This window comes from Echeneis naucrates, chromosome 15 (genome assembly GCF_900963305.1).
Source record: "Echeneis naucrates chromosome 15, fEcheNa1.1, whole genome shotgun sequence".
In the NCBI taxonomy this organism is placed as follows: domain Eukaryota; kingdom Metazoa; phylum Chordata; class Actinopteri; order Carangiformes; family Echeneidae; genus Echeneis; species Echeneis naucrates.
In genome coordinates, this window is record NC_042525.1 from 5,448,650 (window position 1) to 5,469,154 (window position 20,505).

Here is a 20,505-nt window from a genome sequence, read left to right on the forward strand (position 1 = left end):
ATTATTGTAAGATTAGAATTAGGCAATATTCAATTACACATAATGTCACTGTAATATCAGAAAATGTCTACATGCACCTGACTAAGCCTTCATTTCTTCTTCCTCTCCCAGACCGGTGTGGTGCAGGTGAACAGACCACTTGACAGAGAGCGAGTGGCCGAGTACAGACTCACCATCACTGTCAAAGACAACCCAGAGAACCCGCGCATCGCTCGCAGGGTAAGCCCTCTCTGCTGTGCCAGCGCACTGCAAGCGTTCACACGTTCACACAGTTTCACCTGAAGCCTCACAACGAAAGAATGAATGATCAATCATGGCCAAACATGTAAAAACCACCTGTCTCTTCAGCTCTGCTTTCTAGTTTATCACAAAAGCCGCAAAATGTACAAACTGTGAGACCTTATATGGAAAAAAAAAAAAGCATTGACTATAATATGAATCAGAAAGCTAAGATAAAGGACACCCGTGTTTATGTATCAGTTTAGTCGTTTAACTTGACAACTGTAGTTTTTAACAAGGTTTCCTGGTCCTTTGTGTTCTCTGCCCTTCTGACAGCGGAAATCTTTCACGCAGAATTTGCTCGAATAAAAGCATGCATTTTTTTTTTGCAAAGTCTGTAAAGCAGTTTTTAAATGCTTCCTTTCTGCAAAGGTGAGAAACAGCCAAGAGCTGCACTGTACAGTCGACACCTGTGACAGCAGCTGCTTGAGACTTTCACAGCAGAGCAGCAAAATCATATTCTTACTTCTCTGCAGCTTTGAAGGCAATGTCCATCTTTTTGACCAACTAACTTTCTCATTCCCTTTTTCTTATTGTGGCATCACACAATCCTTTCAAAGTGCAATTGTTTCCTTATTCTTCCTGTTTTGCTCCACTCTGCCAGGATTCAGACCACTTGGTGATCACCATTCTGGATGAGAATGACAACAGGCCCATATTCACCCGAGCCAGCTACAGGGCAGAAATCACTGAGAACTCTGCAGCAGGTAGCATCCAAGCTGGTGTGTCTGTCTTTCTCCTTAATCTCAAGTGCAGGAAATCTCTACTTGCACCACAGGGCGCTGTGATAAACATCTGAAATGCTGTCTACCCTTCTTCCTGACTTTGTTTACACATATCTCAGGTTAATGGAAGAGGACTTTTTTTTTTTTTTCCCACTAGGTGAGAAAGCTTTAAACTTTTATGATGGAAGTTGACTGTGATTGTTTTACCTCTCCATCTGTCTCTGTCTTTATCTCTCCCCGTCCTTTAGGCAGCACAGTAACAGTTTTGAATGGACCGGTTCTGGCTCAGGATAAAGATACTGGAGCCAATGCTGTGGTGAAGTACCGCCTGACTGGGGCAAGGGTGGACCTCTTTACTGTGGACGCTTATACAGGTAATCTCACCACTCCCCAGCATGCAGATTTAAGAGCAGTGCAAATGCCATTGTGTTTGTTTCTCCCTCCAGGTGTGATACTTGTGCGCAAAGGGGCAAAGTTGGACCGTGAGGCATTTCAGGAGCCTCGGGTTGAGCTGTTTCTGATCGGTGAGGATGTAGGAGGTTTAAACAGCAGCGTCCCTCTGACTGTTACCATCCTGGACCAGAATGACAACCCTCCCATCTTCAACCCATCCAGTTTCAGTGTTCGACTCCCCGAGAACAGCCCCACCGGTTTGTGGAGTAATGGGAGTAATATTTGGGTGTTTCGGGTGTATATATTGGGAGTTTGGCGATCTAAGTCACTCCTCTGCATCTTCCAGGTGTGGTCGTGACTCAGCTGTCTGCCACTGACGCCGACTCCGGTTCGAATGGTTGGCTGATGTATCGGCTGGAAAGCGGCGCTCAGGACCGTTTTGTGGTGGACCCGCTCTCCGGCGCTGTCCTGGTGGGCAACAACACCCTCGACAGGGAAGAACGTGGGTCCTACTGCCTGGTCGTCATGGCAACGGATCGTGGAACACCCCCTATGTCAGGCACAGCCACCCTGACCGTCATCCTGGACGATGTCAATGACTCACGGCCCCGTTTTATCGAACCGGTAACCATGATAAGTGTCAATGAGTCCACGCCGCCAGGCGTAGTGGTGGCCACGCTGATGGCTGAGGACCCTGATCTACATCCCAGGCTGGAGTATTACATCATCTCAGTGGAGGCAAAGGATGATGGGAACAACCCAGTGGAAGGCCTGCAGGAATCCTTTGGCATTGATTTACACACCGGTAAATCATAGATTGATTCACATTTAATTTCTGTCTTATCTCCAAATTTGCTTTGACTGTTGAAGTTATACAGCTGAACACTGAACAAACTGGGACTCTCTTCAAATAATTAAATGTTCCTGTGAATTCTCAGGTGCAGTGTTTGTGCGCAACCCACTGAACAGAGAGCTGGTAGCTGCTTTTGAGATCATTGTGTCCGTACATGACAATGCCAGTGAAGTTATTGACAAGTCAGGGAGCGTCCCGAACGGTAAGTTCATATTCAGATGTATCTTTAATTAAATTTAGTTTGAGGTTATTTTCATTCAGTTTCTCTTCTCTTCAGCGAGACTAACCATCAATGTGCTGGATGTGAATGACAATGCCCCTCGTTTCCGGCCCTTTGGAGTGTCCAACTTCACAGAGAAAATCTTAGAAGGAGCCCAGCCGGGTACAACACTGTTGTCAGTGTCAGCTGTCGACCCAGATAAAGGACCCAACGGCCAGGTCATCTACCAGCTGCTCCATTTGCCCCGAGGGGGCTACGTTAGACTCGAGGATCCTTCCGTTGGTATGACATCTCAACATCCTTCTATAGACTGCAGATTAAAAATTAAAACACTGAGCAAACTGTCAAAATTCACCAAATTTAAACTGACCATATAGATCCAAACTGTAACTACCATTGTGTTAAAAATTATCCAGGTAAGATTATAGCCAACCAGACGGTGGATTTTGAGCAGGTACAGTGGCTGAATTTCACCATTCGAGCCCGGGACCACGGCTCTCCGCCCAGGATCGCTGAGCTACCAGTTTACCTGCGCATTGTGGATGTCAATGACAACAATCCTGTCTTCCTACAACCCTCATATCAGGTAAAATTGTAAGGCGGCAGAATTGTAAAGTGCTTTTGAATTTGCTTTTGTGTTTTTAAATTGGCATTCCATTCACATGAAAACTGAAATACTTTGAAGCAAAGATTTCCACAGAAAGAAAGCATGTGTTACTAATAGCATCGATGATGGGCCCTGGGAACAACACTTACTGATGCAATTAGTTGTGTTTGACAAGTCATCATTACAAGAATGGCCAGCAAACATGCCATCGTGAGATAAGCTAAAGACAAAAGGGAAACCATAACATGCGCTTGTTATACTCAGTGAGCCGTATTCCAGGGAAATTATCATCAGTGCACTTAACATCTTCTCTGTCGTATCCACATGCAGTTGCTAATTAACTTCCAGCCAAGCATTCTGACTCTCAGAGCTTTTTAATGCTCGAGCTCTGTAATGTAACCTCTGCCCAGCCATATAAGTGTGTGTTTGTGTGTTCGCAGGAACCTGTGTTTGAAAATGTGAACCTTGGCACCACTATAGTTCGTGTCAGTGCTACAGATGCTGATTCTGGCCTCTTTGCTGTCATTGAGTACAGTCTGGTAGATGGAGAGGGCAAGTTTGCCATCAAACCTTCCACTGTGAGTTGAACCACTGCTCCCGTTTTTGTGTCGAAGCAGAATATTTAGTTAGGTAAATGTCTGGATTCGTGCTATTCCGAATAAAATCTGAATAAAAGTTTTTTCAAATATTATTTATTTATGTATTCACTTGATGTTGAGTTCTACTTTCTGAGTATTAAAAGTAAGCTTACGATTGAATTTCTTGAAATTTTCTGAAAAAAGCTACAAAACAGAGAAGAGCCTAACCTTTGGAAGACCAGTGTCAGTAAACAGATGTGAGGAAATTACTGAGAAATTAGACAGAAATAAGGCGTTGGATTCAGGTGTTACTTTTCTTTGGCAGCATTGCTGGGTGTCAACACTGAACTTCATCCTCTCTGGAAATGAAAGTTTAAACAAAGCATTTCAGGGCAATCAAAACAATCTAAATAGTTTATCGCCATGCTCCACTTCTGTCACACGCACACAGACTCAAATAATTATTATACAACCACCCCTCCCATATCAGTGCTGGTGCTTCCTTTCTAATGATCTCTTCTCATCTGCTTCAGGGCGACATCTACATCCTCTCTCCTCTGGACAGAGAGACAAAAGACCATTACACACTAACCGCTGTGGCCCGAGATAACCCTGGCGGCAGCCACAACAACAGAAGAGAAAACTCTGTCCAGGTAAAGAATATATATTTAATCTGAACTCATAGAGTTAGTTAATATTTATCCCAAGATCCAGCCGTCTGCAAATAAACTGCTTGCAAATGAGAAAGCACAAAGGTGTTAACCTTGTTCCACATAGTTTAAGTTTCTGTCGTCGGAAGGTTTGGCTGCCTGAAAAGAATCCAAATAATTTTGCTGATGAAAAAATATGAAATAATATTGGTCATGAAACTCCTGTCCTGTCCTCGCACATCAGGTCCTGGTCACAGTTCTCGATGTCAACGATTATCGGCCACGCTTTACAGAGCGATTGTTTAACACCAGCGTTTTTGAGAATGAGCCCAGTGGTACGTCTGTGATCACAGTGAAAGCTACTGACCTGGACGAAGGAGAGAATGGAGCAATCCTCTACAGCATGCTGGGACCCCATTCAGGTGGGAACACGCCCAAAAAAGCCCCACAGGGGGTCACATAACTGATTAGGTGCTTCAATTATCTGTACATCACATTGATTGGATATAGTTTAGAAAAGCACACACCTGTGTATACAAAATCCTGCCAATCACACTGAATGTCAGGACAGAACCCAAGACAGGAAGTCCAAGGAACTTTCTGAAGACTTCAGAAAAATGTTATGACCTTGGCCCCAAGAATAAAGACAAGACAGGTGGCTCAACCAAAGCCCAGACTTAAGCTAAATCAGAAATGGGCAGACTTGAAGATGACAGTTTAGAAATCCAGTGTTATTGAGCCCGACAGCATCTGTCTGGAAAAATGGACTAAACTGTCTGAAAAGCTGGAAAGCAGTTTTTGGTCTGTCTGTCTGTCTTAGAGGTTCTTATAAGGTATTAAATTTAGGGTTGGAATACCTCAGTAAAGTGGATATTTCCTTTTGACTTTGAAACATTTAGAAAACAGGGTTTTAGATTATAACCTTATGAGCTATTTCATGAGGATTAATGCCCAAAAACTGCAAATTTATGTTTACAATTAAGTGCCAAAAAGTGAAAGGCTGATTATTTTCAGCCATTCACTTTTGGTGAAGCCACTGCATATTTTTCTAAACGGTGTCTCTCCTTTTAGATGCATTTTCCCTGGATCCAAACACCGGACTGGTGCGTTCTCGCCGACTTCTTCAATCTTCTGAACGTTTCAACCTGACTGTGGTGGCTACTGACCAGGGGCGCCCCCCCCTGTGGGGCACTGCAGACCTGTTCATCACAGTCATAGACGTCAATGACAACAGACCGGTGTTTGTCAGACCAGCCAATGGAACCATCATCCATATCTCAGAGGTGTCTGCTATTCGAGTCATTGTCAGCAGATGGATACTAGATTTCGTTTCTTTAACATGCAGCAGATATTTATTTAGTCAGTATCAAGCTATCATTATATAGATATAGCTGTAAATATTTCATAGACATAAACAAACAAAAAAATAAGCAAATTACAAAGTTTTAGTTTTCCAGATACAGTGTTTTTTAATGAAGCCAGCACAGACTGACACTCTTTGTCCTCCATGTAGGAACAGCCTCCAGGCCTGCCCGTGTACGAGGTGCATGCAACAGACTCTGATGAGGGAGTGAATGGAGAGGTCCGTTATGCATTCCTACAGACTGGAGCAGGTAACAGAGACTGGGAAAACTTCCACATCGATCCGTTGTCTGGAGTCATCACAACAACTGTGAAGCTGGACCGAGAAAAGCAGGCCCTGTATAGCGTGAGTCAACTGTGTGTGTGTGTGTGTGTGTCTGTGTGTCCAGTTAACGTGCCAAACTATGCAGCTTTGTATGTCCCTAACGGAGCCCAAATAAACCCTCTCAGCTTATCATTGTGGCCCATGACTTGGGCCAGCCAGTGCCTTATGAGACCACACAGCCTCTGCAGGTGGCGCTGCTGGACATTGACGACAATGAGCCGGTCTTCCTCAAACCACCCGTGAGTATGATGCTGTGTGAATATGCCCTGCTGGGGTTGTCTGCGCATCATTGCTTTTATTAAACTGTATTTGCCAAGTCGTCTTCTTCTTTGTGTGTGTGTGTGTGTGTATCTCAGCGTGGCAGCTTGCCCTACCAGAAGCTGACTGTGCCTGAGCACTCCCCTCCGGGGACTGTAGTGGGGAACGTAACGAGAGCTGTGGATGCTGATGAGGGCTCCAATGCCATCGTCTACTACTTTATAGCAGGTGATGCTGTGATCTTCACATCTGGCTACATGTATCCAGTGCAGCCAAAGAATGTTTGGGAGTTGAATAAGATTTAGAGCGTGTCTGGAAGCGCTTGTATCCATTGTGTGGTCAGATTAAAATCCTCATGATTCAAAAGCTTAGGAATAATGGGGACGTTTGTATAGATCCATCTGTGTTCCTTTACTATTTATAACCTCTTCCTTTTTTGCTGTACATGGCTGAGTCTAAATCCTCTCCATCTCTTCCTGCAGGGGGAAACAGTGATGGCAACTTTGGCTTGAGTTTAGATGGCGAGCTGAGGCTGCATAAGAATCTGGACCGGGAGGAAATTCCAGTCTACTCCATCATTATCAAGGCCTCCAGCAACAGGAGCTGGACTCCTCCTAGAGGGCAGAGGGCAGCACGGGTCAAAGCCCTGGACCCGGCCCGTGATCCCAGCCTGCTAGAGGTCCGTATTGAACTGGAGGATATCAATGATCAGAAACCACGCTTCACTAAGGCAGAGTACACTGCAGGTGATCTATGTTCCAGCATGTCTGTCTAAGCTGGTCCGTGTAAAACCACCATAACTGTCCACTTTGCTTTCCCGTTTCAGGAGTCGCAGCAAATGCCAAAGTGGGCTCAGAGTTGATCAAAGTCGTGGCTGTAGATAATGACATTGGCAACAACAGCTTGGTCCAATACCATATCGTCACAATCCGTTACTTCCAGTCACAGAGCAATGGCAGTGAGGATGTTGGCAGCATTTTCACCATTGGTGAGCGTCATTATATTTAAGGTGTTTTGAAATATTGATTTGTAATTTCAAAGCATTTCCTTTTTACTTATTTATATACTAGATATTTACACATTGATGCATATGACTAATGAAATCACTGAAAATAGACAAACAAAGTCAAGAGATTTTTTTCGCCGTTATAAAATGTTTTTGTAGAAAGCCTCAGCCAAAGTCTATGACACCGGTCTGGCTTTTTGTCTGAGGCGTGGGCCATTGTTTTTATCTGTCTTTTATCTATGTTTATCTTTGGAGAACGGTGGTGGAGCTTTCAGATGTGTCAGACTTTGGGTGCACTTTGTATTTGTCTACAGAATAAATTATTTGCTGGTTTTGTCTTTTTCTGTAGACTTGTTTTTAAATACAAATTCAATGTTTCCCTTACAATGCACAAATGAATGAAATGAGTTCAACAAATATGACTTAGAAGCAGCAGACAGCTTGTCAACACTTTACAATATTTCCGTATATATGTGTGTATGACAGTATTCTATCCCATGATTTCCACAGGTTTGACAGATGGTATCATCAGAACCTATGACCTCTTCACAGCCTACAATCCAGGCTTCTTCCAGCTGGAGATTTTGGCGTGTGATTTAGTTGGACACAGCACAACCACCAACGTGAATATCTATATCCTGCGCGATGACCAAAGGGTCAAGATAGTTTTCAATGAGATCCCTGATTTGGTCCGTGAAAACCAGGAGGACTTTCTCAACTTGCTTTCCAACATCACCGGAGCCATTGTCAATTTAGATGACATGCAGGTAAAGCTTTCCTGTTGTTATGTTTCCAAGTGAACTTTTTGTGTATGTTGTACAAAGATGTCTGACATCTTTGTCTCCCTCTCCTTTAATCCAGTTCCATGTGGACAAGAAAGGCAGAGTGAACTATGCACAGACCGACATGCTGATCCACGTTGTCAACAATCAGACCAACACTATCCAAGATGTAGAGAGGTGCAGCTTCGTCATGAAATAAATCTGCCACTCCAAACCTACATGATCCACAGAGCGTGTTCACACGTGTGCTCCCATTTCGTGTTTTTTCAGGGTGATCCAGATGATCGATGAGAACAAGGAGCAGCTGAGAAACCTCTTCAGGAAATACAACGTTGTGGACGTTCAGCCCGCTGTCACTGACAAACTGCCTGACGACATCACAACACTGCAGGTGTGTGAGGCTGGGACCTCCTGATGCCCACTGAGGTCGTGGATGTTTTCGTGTCGTCAAAACGAAACCCATTTTCTTTTTCTCTTTCACAGCTGGTCATCATTATCCTGGCTGTGCTGCTGTGCTTGGCAGGAATTTTGTTTGTCACCATGAACTGGCATTACCGCAGAGTGTAAGAATCACTCCGCTCCGTAAACAGGCAGTTTCAAATAAGGCTATGATTTTTGTAGTGAACCAATCACAGATCAAGTTTTTTTTTTTTTAGGCTCAGTCTGAGCAGCGAAATAATCACTAAATGTTTGTCTACTCTTGGCAGACACCAGAGGAAGCTAAAAGCCATTGTTGCTGGATCAACAGGTGAGGAGCAGCTTCTGGGAGGGAGACGGCCCTGCCAGCTGTTAACATCAGGCTGTAGCTTCCACCATCTGAACGCAGACCACAACATGTCACTTAACTGTAGGAAGGCTATTTTACTTACACAATTATTTATCTTCTACCATCCAGGGAACCAGGGTCTAATGGATATCCTGGACATGCCTAACACCAACAAATACTCCTTTGAAGGGTGAGAAAATAGCTTTATTTTAGACATTTACCGGTACTCTAAAAATACCACAGTGTTGTTCTACAAGTCCCACTTTCTCAAAACATCCTTTCCAGTTGTTGAGTATTCATCTGAAAGACAAGATTTTCTCTGAATTCAAGACTGAAACACATTTTTTATATTCAATAGAAAGTACCATGGAGAAATGGTTTCACAGTTTGGAGAATATAATTACTAAGACAACCAGTGAAGACTCCAGGAAATCATAACAGCAAATATTTACGAAACGTAATTCACCATAAAATCACAAAACATTGTTCTTACATTTCCTTTTTTGTCCAGATTCACCAAACAAGGTATAACATTTTTATTCTGTTTATCTATGTGAGAGCTAAGGTCTGATGGCTTTAACTACAGGAGTGTTACCATGTTTGTTCCAGCGAGAAAATGTCCGAAGACGCCAAAATGCTGTGCATTGATTGTTGACTGTCGTCGACTGTTTTTTGTTTCCATACTGCTGTTCGTCTCTGTAGAGCTAATCCAGTGTGGCTGGACCCATTCTGTCGCAACCTGGAGCTGGCCGCCCAGGCTGACCACGAGGACGACCTGCCTGAGAACCTGAGTGAAATAACAGACCTGTGGAACAGCCCTGCACGCACTCACGTCAGTACTAACATTTACCTGACTTCCATACATCTCACAGCTATATTTCTAAGATCTTGATAGATTAAATTTTGTTTCTGAGAGATTAAAGCCGAAACTGTCATGCCACTCCACCAAGTCCACACCCCCTCACACCATTTCTAAGCATGCATGTGTGTGACGTCTTCACAGGGTACATTTGGTCGGGAGCCTCAAGCAAAGCCAGAGGATGATCGCTACTTGAGAGCTGCCATCCAGGAGTACGACAACATCGCTAAACTGGGCCAGATCATGAGGGAGGGGCCCATCAAGGTGAGACACCCACATGTCAGATTATCCAGGGAGCCACACAAAGATCAGCATGTCCACAGCCAATATCAGAAGGGTTTTTTCGTTAGTTGTGTACATTCTCCTTCCACCATTCCAAAACACATTGGGGGAGAAGATCAGAGGACGGGGCCTAAACTTTCTGAGATAAGGGGCCTAATATCATTCTTGTGGATTCTCAGCTATGACTGCTGTGATGTTGAGAGTGTGTAAGATGAGACGTTGTCTTTGATCCTAAGTGCTGTCCTATTAGGGTTCCCTGCTCAAGGTGGTCCTGGATGACTACCTTAGACTGAAAAAGCTCTTTGCAGCTCGCCTCGTCACTGTATCCACCAGCCAGGGGGATCAGTCGTCAGTCACTGAGGTGGGCTCTGAAAACAGATTATCTATCTGCACCTCTGGCTCCAAACTGACACTGCTGGCCTTCCCGTCCTGACGTCTTGTCTGCTGCTCTGGCGTATCCCCCTCCCACCATCTCTGCCATCTCTGCCTTCTCTGCTGCCTCGACCAAGACTTTTGGTCGTAGATAGTTATTTACTCTTCGGTGTCCAGCTGATATTCTCTGTGGTCAGGATCACTCGTGCATCAAATGAGAAATGTTGTGCTTCCTAAAAGTTAATGCTGAGTGTACTTTTTAAGCCAGGTCTGCTTTGACATCTGATTTCTCTCCTGAAATGTTTCCCTTCCCTTATTTTCCCCTTTCCAGCCCTTCCTTCACAGCAGTTTCTTACAAATCTTGAATTCTTGTCAACTCAGTGCATCCGATAAAAAAAATTATTCAGCCTTTTCACACTATCAATCCTTCCCCCTCTTTTTAGCTGATCCAGAGTGATCTGGATGATGACGAGGATGAACGTCTGGGTATGGGCGGCGGTCGTGGCACTCTGCGTTTTAAGCACAAGCTTCCTGTGGAGCTGAAAGGTCCTGAAGGCGTGCACGTGGTCCACGGCAGCACAGGTACCCTCCTGACCTCTGATCTCAACAGCCTGCCAGAGGACGACCAGCGGGCCCTGGCTCATTCTCTGGAGGCATTAAACACTGATGGGGGACTTTATTGTGAGCGTAACGCCCGTACAGAATCGGCTAAGTCCACGCCGATGCACCGCCACAAGGAGGGGGACGCCGTGTCGGAGAGTCCCCTGGAGATCACAGAGTTATGACTAGCCGAGGCCTCGCTGGTCTGAGCACAACCATGACTTGTGTGTGTCCTTGTGCCTCCACACCACCACCCTGACAAGGTTAGGGAGGCCTGGGGGAGGAGTGTGTGTAGTCTAGGGAACCTCATCAGCCAACCTCAGTGCATCAGTGAGACAGCCTGCAAGAGGATTTACTCTGAGCTGGTTTAGTTCTCGTGTTGTAAACAGTCCCACTGACTTTTTCAAATGACCTTTGGGAAATGGAAAATCATAGGAAGGGCACCGGTCTTCAGCGAGACAAAATCAACTGATGTCATTGACTTTCATCCAAAGAGCTGGTTGTTAAAGAAAGATCAAATTTCCCTGCTGCAGAAGCTTGAACCATGACCTTATAATCGTCGTGCCTCACTCTCACTAATCCTCTTGAAGTCATACCTGGACTGCAGACACTCATACAAACATTAATACACACACTGAAGAAACTCAAGATACACACAGTCAGACCAGCGAATGGCCATCAATGGGGCAAGGAGATAATGACACAATTCTTTATGTTCGACTATTTTTTCTTTTGCAATGATGCAATCGGCGCTGAAGGAGTGGACGCAGAGGAGTAATACTTTTGTATTTCAGATGTTAGATACATATTGGTGTGAAATTATAGATGGGCACTTAATGAAGACTGGAGCACCCCCACCATTTTCCCAAGTGGTGCTTATGGAGAGGCGTTTTCACCTGACAAAGGGAGGAAGAAGAGCCACTTCGTAGCACTGTAAAGGTTTGAAAGAGCTTTTCTGGTTCATTGACACATCAAAATGTCAAAAGGCTCCGTCTGCCAGCCAGCGCTGAACATTATAAGACCTCGGTCCTGCTCTCCATTTTTAGCATGGACTCAATCAGCCATGTTCTAGAAGACGTGAAGCCACGTGAAGAAAAAAAAAAAAAAAACAACTCTAAATCTTTTCTGAGTGATTTGATATCAAAGGCAATCAACGAAGGCCTTGGAAAAGACTTATGAAATCAAATTTTAAAAAAAATTATGAATTAACCTGTTTTTATAAATGTGAAGATGGCATTGCGCCCACGGAGACTTTACACTGCCACCTGAGGGAGTAAAAGAGTCATGCTCAAAATGAGCCATTTGCTTTATTTTTTTATTTTATAAAAAAAAAATGTAATGGAATCAAGATATTTTTGAAGAAAATTGCTGGCTTCACTAAATAGGTAGGGACTAATTTTGGATGTTTGGAGTATGTGTGTATCTTGTGGTACAGTGACGTCGTTTTGTTTTCCTTTATATGACAACCCTGTTTCCAATGAGTGGTGTGTTTCTAAAATTAATTTTTATATTCCCATTTTATATTCTAATTTCCTCGTCATTATTGTCACCAGCCCTGAGATTTGTGTTGGGAAATGTTGTTGGGTGATATGTGATAATAAAAGAAATATGCAATGCGCTCAGTCAGTGGCATGATGGGAGGCAGTAAATACAAGATGGTTTGCAATGCAGCAGAAAAAAGGAGCCAGCTAGACAGTCTGAAAAACCTTAATGACTCATGACAGTACTGTAGTAATTGCTCCCCCATGACAATTACCCTGACTTCTTCTCAGATGATTTCTATTGTACTCACTGGTTCAAAATGTAAAGGCACTTCAAGAGAAACAGCTTCAATAACACGGTCAGTATGACTTCTGGTAAGCCTAGATAGAAATGCCTTCATCTTTTCGTGTCTACGTGTCATTTCACTTTACTGCATATGTAACTCAGTGTGTCAAAACTCAGCATGGGCCATTGAGGGCTTGGCAAATGCTCCCACCTAGTGGTTGTTAAGAGTAACAGCACGACAGACTTTGAAAAGGGAAAAACACAAAGAGGATTTGAGCACACCACTCCATCCTTTTATTGTTACTACGCTGTATAGAAAAGTCTTCATCATAATAGCTGTCGAAATGCACAGAGAGGCTGCAGAGTATTAAGAGATCTTCACTGCTGTTGGTCAAACTGCTCGACTTGTGGTGCTCCCTGATCCCGATGTGGTGCTGTTGGGCATTTTCTTGAGTGTCCTATTCAGCTGTAGGCAGACATGCAACAATAGTCTCAGTGTTTGACAGACAGCTTAAATAATTAAAAAAATAAGAAGGCGAGCAACTAAAATTAAGAAAATGTGAACCTTCTATTTAGTCTTACATAGTAATAACATTTCACATTATTAATGAACAGATTTAATTCCAAATTTTTCTTCTTTCCCATTAGTTCTAGAGGCAACACTTCTTACCTCCTCAAACTTGTGAATCTGTCTAATGAAGAAGTCTCCATACCGACGTGCAACTTTAGTGTCCGCAATGTGGATCATGTCCTGTCAAAGAGAGGCATACAGATCTGCTTAAAACATGTGACTGACCCTTATAGATCCCCTGACATTATATACCTATTATCTTTAATTAAATGTAGGCAGTGTTTCAGTGTCTATCCACCATGTCACCAAGGGCATCCATCTAACCAAACCAACAGCACTTTTGAAATAGACATACACATGGTGCATCTGTTCACTATTTAGACTATGGGACCATATAGGAATTTAAAAGATGTGTTCATTTAACTGACTTTAACACACCTTGTCAATGTAGAAGTCGACCTCAGAAGCAGACTGGAACTCTCCATCCAGAGCTGAGATGCCACTGGTCCACACCAGGTTCTTCATTTTGTGCTTGAAGACGAGCAGCTGAATGCGGAACTCCTGCTCGGTCATGTCCAGGAATCCTGCCAGCTTAGCCACTGGCATGGTGGTGTACAGCTTCAGGAAGCTGAAGGGAGACATAGTGACATTTACACACATCTGAACATCACCACAGCAACAGGTGACCACAACAGAAGTCATTTCAGGTGTTTCTAAAAAAGCAGAAAAACAAAACCTATGCTGAACCCCTACATATAAATATATAAACTACTACCGACTTAAAGATGCTGGTAAGTAAGCTCTACCTGCGGATAGTGGAGAGCTGGGCTTGCTGCTGCACCTCCTCAGCAAAGACCTTCAGCTGCTGCTGGAAAGGTTCTTTGTGGTAGTTCGGGTGGACGTTGTCATAGTTTGGCACCACTGGCGACAAGAACTTTGGACAGGCAAAGCTGAACAGTTCTTCAAACACCTGCAGGTCTCTGATTTTGGAAAGAGAGAACTTCATTCATGACACGATCGCTGATGGACATAACTGTAAGGTGAAAGTATTTTAGTGTGTAACTTTATGGAAGTCTTTGAAGTATTGTAGTATTTCTAATATATAATATGGTGAATTCCGGTCTTACCCTTTCTGCATTCGCAGCATTTTGTCTCCGTACTTCTCTCTCAGTTGGGTGTGGATACTCTCATCAATTCGCATTGGGTACATGGTGAGAGCGATGGCTAGCAAACCGTGCATCTGCTCATTTTGTTTGTTAATCTGTGAATAAATCCAAATAGAAAAACCTTACTGGGGCTTTTACAAAACGTCTGACATAATGCAGATACTTACACCACTGGATTTTAGAGCAAAATATAGAACACTGGTATTGGCCCATATTTTCAGGTATAAACGGATGTCAACAACTACAACTTTATCTTTTCAAATTCAGTTTGAGGGAAAAGTAGAATGATGGAAAGCTTAACCAGACAACTACAGACTACTACTACTCTTACTGACCATTTCATATTTATATGTTGACCTCTGGAACATGTTTCTTGTCCTCTGGATGTAGAGCAGGATGTTGGCAAAGACTCGAATGGCATCCTGGTAACGCCTCATCATCAAGTAGGCAAAACCCACATAGTAATAGGTGGTGATCTGGCACTCGGGCACACGAGAGTACATACTCTGAAATACAAGAAACAACATGGATGCAGGAGAGTGGACTAAACAAAAAGATGTGGTGTCAAACCAAGAGAATATAGGTTATGAAAGAGGTACAGGACAACGGTAAGAAGAGAAGCTCTAAATGAGGTCTCACCTTCTTATTGAGCTCGATGTTCTCCAGGACTTTGATGGCCTGGTAATAATCACCAAGCAGAGAGTGGAGCCTCAGAAGCCCCACCAAGCTGAAGTAACCCAACATCTTGTACAGGGAGTGACGACCATATTCTCCAGCTACACTCTCTGGGTCTCCTGCAACACGGCAACAAATATACATGTTTTATTAACACACAGCTACCTCATGTACTTAGTTACTTTAACACCAGAAAAGCACCAAACTACTTCAACTACAGTCTCACAGAGCTATATATCTCCACAGAATCTTGACTACACTTTAATGTGGTAACTAACAACGTCTAAGGTTCATTTAGGTAATTCCTCTAAAAACCTAATATCACAGCATTCATCTTTACCTCCACTGGTGTACACCTCAAGCTGGCGGTTGATGTTGCTCTTATCCACCAGGGAATGGAGGACATTGAGGACGCTGTGGACGTTCCAGATTTTTGGATTATTCCTCAGGAATTCAATCTCCTCCTCTGACTTCTTGGCCGTCTTACAGCGGTACTGACTGAAGGACTGGAACTAAAGGGGGAGGAATCTGTGTTTACTGCATGTACATATACTTTCTATTGGTCAACGCGAGGGAAGTTACTTAGATGGGTCAAATTGAAAAGATTTCCACCCAAGTACTATGTAGCCTAAAAAAACCTTCAAAATTGTCGCCAACTATCATTTAATTTCATAATATTTTATCTTAATAGAAGATTATTAACTAAACCTGGTAGATGAACTCATCAATGATGTCCCAAAGCCACTGGTTTGGCAGCTCCAAGGGGGCTGGACCATCAGCATCTGTTTACGATTGCGTACATTCTGTTGTAATTCACCAATCATCAGTTGTTATTTAAAGACTACATTCAAAAAATATTCTTGAGACTTACTGAGAATGTAGTTGAAGAGGTTGCAGTAATTGTAGTATGACTCAAACCTCTGGTCCAAAGTTGGCCCACCCTGATTATCAAAGAAACAATATTTACAGCAGAAGTCTGGATATATTTTGATTGTTACTCTGAAATAAAAAAGAAACTGGATAACTGTTGGAAAGAAAGTAGAGATATGAGTCAGGTACTTACGCTGACTTTAGCGTAGATGTGTCTGTAGTACAGCTCCTTATACAGGATGAGGAATACAGCATCTTTTCAAGAATGACATGAAACATTTCGGTTTCTCAGTTTATACAGAAACATCATTATTCACATCCACAAAATTCTCTTCATTTATTTCTGATTAAACAATACAGACGCGTAAGTATCAGTTAACAACAGTGGAAAACTATTGTGAAGTTTTTGTTTGTGAATTGCTTACAAACACTTCAGGAATCACAGAGTTTTTACATTGAAAAACAAACAATAGTGTCTGCTACAAAAACACATTACATAATCAAAGAAACACTCACCATTGCCGACAAGTGATGCGATGGCCTCAGCCTCTGGCCAGGGTGAGGTTTTAAAGAAACGGTCAGTCAACTTGTTCCAACTAACATAAACAAAATAGGAAAGTTGATCACTCAAACAGATCTAATGTGTCTGCTCAGAGGCAAAAGTGTCATAATTTGGAGGAGTTACCTATTTTCATAGACATCCTGGATCTCATAGATCTTCTGCTCAATGCTCTCACTGGAGACACGGTTGGACTGCAGCTCATAAACCTTCTGATCAATCAGGTCAGAGATGGTTTTGTGGAAATACTGCAGGAAGTTCTTGATCACCTCGGGAATGACGTGGTAGGTCTGCTGCTCGTACTGCCTCTCATAGGCGAGGTCTGCTTTAGGATCACCTGCAGGGACATGGGACGGTGAGGAGAGGAGAGGAGACTAGCACTTAGCAGGAGAGAACTGTACATGCTGACATCATGCATTGTGTTACTGAGAGATCAATTGTGTGTTTACTAACCAGTGTGCAGGTCGTAGTCGTAAGGATCGTACTGCAAGAAAACAGAGAAGTTTGACATGTATTACGATGCAGAGACCACATTTGTGTCAGACTGACAGGTCCATCATTCTCAGTGGCCGACTTTATCTCACAATTTATCTTTTATATGAACAAAACATGAGTAACAACATTACAAAGGCTGTGATATTTCATTTTCATACAGAAACGACAATCATCTACATCATGTTAGCTCAAAGCAGCCTACTAGCCAGCTAGCCGCGCAGCTAACCGGCTACCACTAACTAGCGTCTCATTGTTATTATCCTGAAAGAGGTTAAATGTCTCTAAGAAAATAAACTATTCTGACCTCTTCTTCGTCGTGGTAGGACATGGTGGTGGTTCTTAGTCTGCCCGATTAGATACCGGATAGAAAATGGAGAGAATGTGCTCCGCTAGCTTACGCAGCTAAACCACGCAGCTGAGTCCGGGCAACGACCGGAAGCGGAAAGAAGAGCCTATGACGCAGGAGCGCAACATGGCGGCATTGGAGCATCGTGGGAAATTGAGTATTAGTTCATGTGTTTGGTTGGTAAGCAGCTGAGGAAGCCTTTTCTGTTTTTGTTTTTGTTTTTTTTTACTCGGGGAAACTCACTACAGCTTCGTGAATATCCACTGAAAGGACACCAAAAACCTGTCACTGACATTGTGTGTAATCACCAGGACAAACTAATTGTCAGTCTGTCCACCGACTTTAATGTGCGTTTGTGGACTGAACATGGATGGCTATGCAGGCAAAGTTTCAACATTAACGGTATGACAAAGGCCCCGATCTCCAGTATGTATTACAACACAATGAACAATGAGCTAGTCATTGCTAATACAAATGTTGCCAAATGTTACGGAAGAGGCACAGATGTTTTTCAGCGCATGCTTACTTCCCATTTGAGTCCCCATGGTATGGGTACAAAATAGGATGTTTCTGTCAGGTAGGAACTCCAAGATCATTTACAACCTCGATATGGAGGCAAATGACCACAAATACATGAGACACCATTTGTTAGAAGACATTTCCTCGTTGGATTACAATGAAAGCACACTGATTTCAGCCTCTAGAAGAGGAAATATTGTCATCTGGGATGTGGAGGATTTGGAGGTTCTTTACGTGATTAAGGGTACTGAGAACCCTCGAACGGTCATTGCAGATAAATATAACGAGGGCAAAACCGGGAGTTTGGTCATTGAGAGGAGGATTACAAATATCAAATCCCCTCCAAAATTTAAGCAATTTGAAAACCATCGATGTCCGACTGGGAGGAAGACCACTTTGCATTCCAGTCCTCTAATGAAATGTCTGAGGACCAGAGAGATCTCCTTTAACACAGTTACACTGCTCACTTCTGCAGGTCACTACATCTATGGCTGGTCCAAGAGAGGTTTGTTAGTAAAGTTTAGAGCTGTGGATGATGAAAAGGCAGTTATTACTGCTTGGTCGACTGATATGGAAGAGCAGATACTGTTGACAGGGGACAGTACCGGAAGGATCTGTCTGTGGGACCTTCAGCAATTTGGTTTTAAAAATCAGACAGAGAATGGACCATTTGAAGACATAAATGGGTGCCAAGTATCACTCTGTCCACCTCCACTGTTACGCTCCTGGAGGGCTCATCTCAGGGGTGTAGTGAGTGTTAGATGTGATCCCGCTTTTAAAAACATAATTACTGCAGGTTTGGACAAAAATGTCTGCTTATGGTCAAACAAAGGTAAATATGTAGGTCGCTTTGGGAGTGACAGATGGGAGGCCAGGGCTGGTCCAGGGACATCACTGGACAAACAACAGGTCAAACAAAAGCAAACAGCAGAGGCTTTAAAGCACAGAAAACCTTTATGTGACAAACTGTTCCCCTCTCAATGTGGCACTTACAAGTTGAAACCGGCACCAAGCACAGCTCACTTACTTGCTAAGTTTTCACTTCTTGCTGAAATGTTGAGTTTGGATGACGCTCATGAAGGCAAAGATGAAGTAGCCACGTCAAAGAAGAAGAAAGAAGAAAGTGATGAGGACATTCAGCCGGCACAATCATCTGTGCCTGTCCAGAACACTGGATGCACTTTTTCTGGAGGAGGATGTACTCATAAAAGACTTCCACATTTGAAATGGATTAGATCAGAAAAAGGACAGCTTGTACTGAAACATGTCCCCCTACCACGCACCACGTAACACCACGTCAGATGGGTGACGGCACCCCTCCACGGGACGGTACAAGACCAGACCGGAGACAGGACGCGTCCACAGACTAGACCAGTAAAGCGAACAAGTCAAATAGATGAACAATTTTAGTGAAAGATTATGTAATATTTCATATATTATATTATTCATATTATATTTCAGTATATTAACTTGTTTTCTTCCTAATTGCTAATCCAACAACAAATGGTTTGGCCACCGATCCTTCGCTAAGCCCCGCCCCCATTGGTTACTGTTGCTATGCTAGCCTGTTGTCTGAAGTTCGGTAGGAAAATGTCAGCATCAGTCCAGTGATCAGAAATGAAAATAAAGAAGAAAAAAAAAGGGTTAAGAAAATTTCTATACAAATGTTTTTCAAAAAGGTTGTGACGGGGGATTTGGGAAGAGAAACGTAGAGCAAGGTAAGAAACAGGGCCGTTAGCTTAAGCTAACTGGGCAGCTCTAATGCTAACGTTCATTAACCTAGCTTGTATTAAAGCCCGACACCAAACGTTATCTTTGACAGAAACAGCTGAGTTTGGGAGCTCCATTAGAAAGGACATGTTGGCTTTATTTCAGCAAAAAGATTGACCGCAAATTTAGAAGTACTCCACCGCTTCAGACACAACTCATCACAGAATACAGGTCTGTCTGTCTGTCTGCCTGCGCCTGCGCCTGCGCACGCGCACGCACACACACACACACACACACACACACACACACACACACACACACACACACACACACACACACGCACAAAACATTACCAACGGGTAATGTCGCGGTCTTTGTGTGTGTTGTGTCTGAAGCGGTGGAGTACTACTTCTAAATTTGCGGCCAGGACGAGGACGGTTTGTCATCTGAGTGTATGTTCATTATGGTAAAATGGACAAACTTGTGTTCAACGAGTTCGTGAATTATGAAACATACGGACCCTTTCCGGTGGGTGTTTCCGAGGGGCAGAAATATGTCATTCGCAGGCGCTCTGCCCGTTTCCACATTAACGGTAAGCAATAGTAACGTTATAAGTCAAAAATAATGTCATTAATCCGTCAGTCGAGCATGCTAACCCGTTAGCTAACCAGTTAGCTAGCAGTCCATTTCGAAGCGACTAACTAGTGTAAGTGATCCGGCAGGGAGGTTTACTTAACGTAGGCTACTCCGGCACAGATATGCTAGCTGGTATCCATTTACACAAAGATTAACAATTAATGGCCGAACAAATGCATCCTCAATTGATTTTGTTATATAATAAATGACATACCAGTAACCTACACATTGGCTTGTTCCATTTCGCTTTCCGTACACTCAGCTGTGTTTCCAT

General features: G+C 43.3%; 2 protein-coding genes across 3 annotated transcripts in view; one reads left to right on the forward strand and one right to left on the reverse strand.

Annotated features, from left to right (window-relative positions):
* The window catches only part of cdh23 (cadherin-related 23), a 129,906-nt gene extending 117,371 nt beyond the window's left edge, over positions 1-12,535 (forward strand). The window contains exons 42-68 of the mRNA XM_029520420.1: positions 112-219; positions 884-986; positions 1,253-1,378; positions 1,451-1,654; positions 1,744-2,202; positions 2,336-2,452; positions 2,528-2,752; positions 2,887-3,056; positions 3,518-3,655; positions 4,189-4,308; positions 4,550-4,727; positions 5,377-5,588; positions 5,819-6,013; positions 6,118-6,231; positions 6,349-6,478; positions 6,733-6,996; positions 7,077-7,238; positions 7,767-8,023; positions 8,118-8,215; positions 8,309-8,429; positions 8,522-8,601; positions 8,746-8,786; positions 8,934-8,994; positions 9,507-9,636; positions 9,808-9,927; positions 10,196-10,306; positions 10,761-12,535. Coding sequence (XP_029376280.1) covers positions 112-219; positions 884-986; positions 1,253-1,378; positions 1,451-1,654; positions 1,744-2,202; positions 2,336-2,452; positions 2,528-2,752; positions 2,887-3,056; positions 3,518-3,655; positions 4,189-4,308; positions 4,550-4,727; positions 5,377-5,588; positions 5,819-6,013; positions 6,118-6,231; positions 6,349-6,478; positions 6,733-6,996; positions 7,077-7,238; positions 7,767-8,023; positions 8,118-8,215; positions 8,309-8,429; positions 8,522-8,601; positions 8,746-8,786; positions 8,934-8,994; positions 9,507-9,636; positions 9,808-9,927; positions 10,196-10,306; positions 10,761-11,102 — 4,386 coding nt within the window. The 3' untranslated portion in view covers positions 11,103-12,535. The remainder of the gene's footprint in view (positions 1-111; positions 220-883; positions 987-1,252; positions 1,379-1,450; positions 1,655-1,743; positions 2,203-2,335; positions 2,453-2,527; positions 2,753-2,886; positions 3,057-3,517; positions 3,656-4,188; positions 4,309-4,549; positions 4,728-5,376; positions 5,589-5,818; positions 6,014-6,117; positions 6,232-6,348; positions 6,479-6,732; positions 6,997-7,076; positions 7,239-7,766; positions 8,024-8,117; positions 8,216-8,308; positions 8,430-8,521; positions 8,602-8,745; positions 8,787-8,933; positions 8,995-9,506; positions 9,637-9,807; positions 9,928-10,195; positions 10,307-10,760) is intronic.
* Positions 12,536-12,939: 404 nt separating this feature from the next.
* Positions 12,940-17,466, reverse strand: eif3s6ip (eukaryotic translation initiation factor 3, subunit 6 interacting protein). 2 transcript variants are annotated; one of them, XM_029520421.1, is made up of 15 exons: positions 17,325-17,466; positions 16,979-17,009; positions 16,652-16,862; positions 16,483-16,562; positions 16,160-16,221; positions 15,968-16,037; positions 15,805-15,878; positions 15,437-15,608; positions 15,061-15,215; positions 14,757-14,927; positions 14,383-14,516; positions 14,062-14,235; positions 13,694-13,883; positions 13,355-13,435; positions 12,941-13,150 (listed from the first exon to the last, which is right to left on the reverse strand). In XM_029520421.1, the coding sequence occupies exons 1-15, from the start codon at positions 17,346-17,348 to the stop codon at positions 13,076-13,078; spliced, it is 1,704 nt and encodes a 567-aa protein (XP_029376281.1). In that variant the 5' UTR covers positions 17,349-17,466; the 3' UTR covers positions 12,941-13,075. The 2 variants fall into 2 exon arrangements, with proteins under 2 accessions (XP_029376282.1, XP_029376281.1); XM_029520422.1 differs by lacking the exons at positions 16,483-16,562; positions 16,979-17,009; positions 17,325-17,466 and having other exon boundaries at positions 12,940-13,150; positions 16,652-16,857.
* Between the last annotated feature and the right edge of the window lie 3,039 nt (positions 17,467-20,505).

What these genes read in the sequence shown, in the direction of transcription:
- eif3s6ip (XM_029520421.1), bottom strand. Translation starts at nt 17,348, where the DNA reads ATGTCCTACCACGACGAAGAAGAG. An exon ending in CCTCTTCAACTACATTCTCA is followed by an intron (nt 15,879 to 15,967) that starts GTAAGTCTCAAG and finishes AATCGTAAACAG; the next exon opens with ATGCTGATGGTCCAGCCCCC. An exon ending in TTGATGAGTTCATCTACCAG is followed by an intron (nt 15,609 to 15,804) that starts GTTTAGTTAATA and finishes CTCCCCCTTTAG; the next exon opens with TTCCAGTCCTTCAGTCAGTA.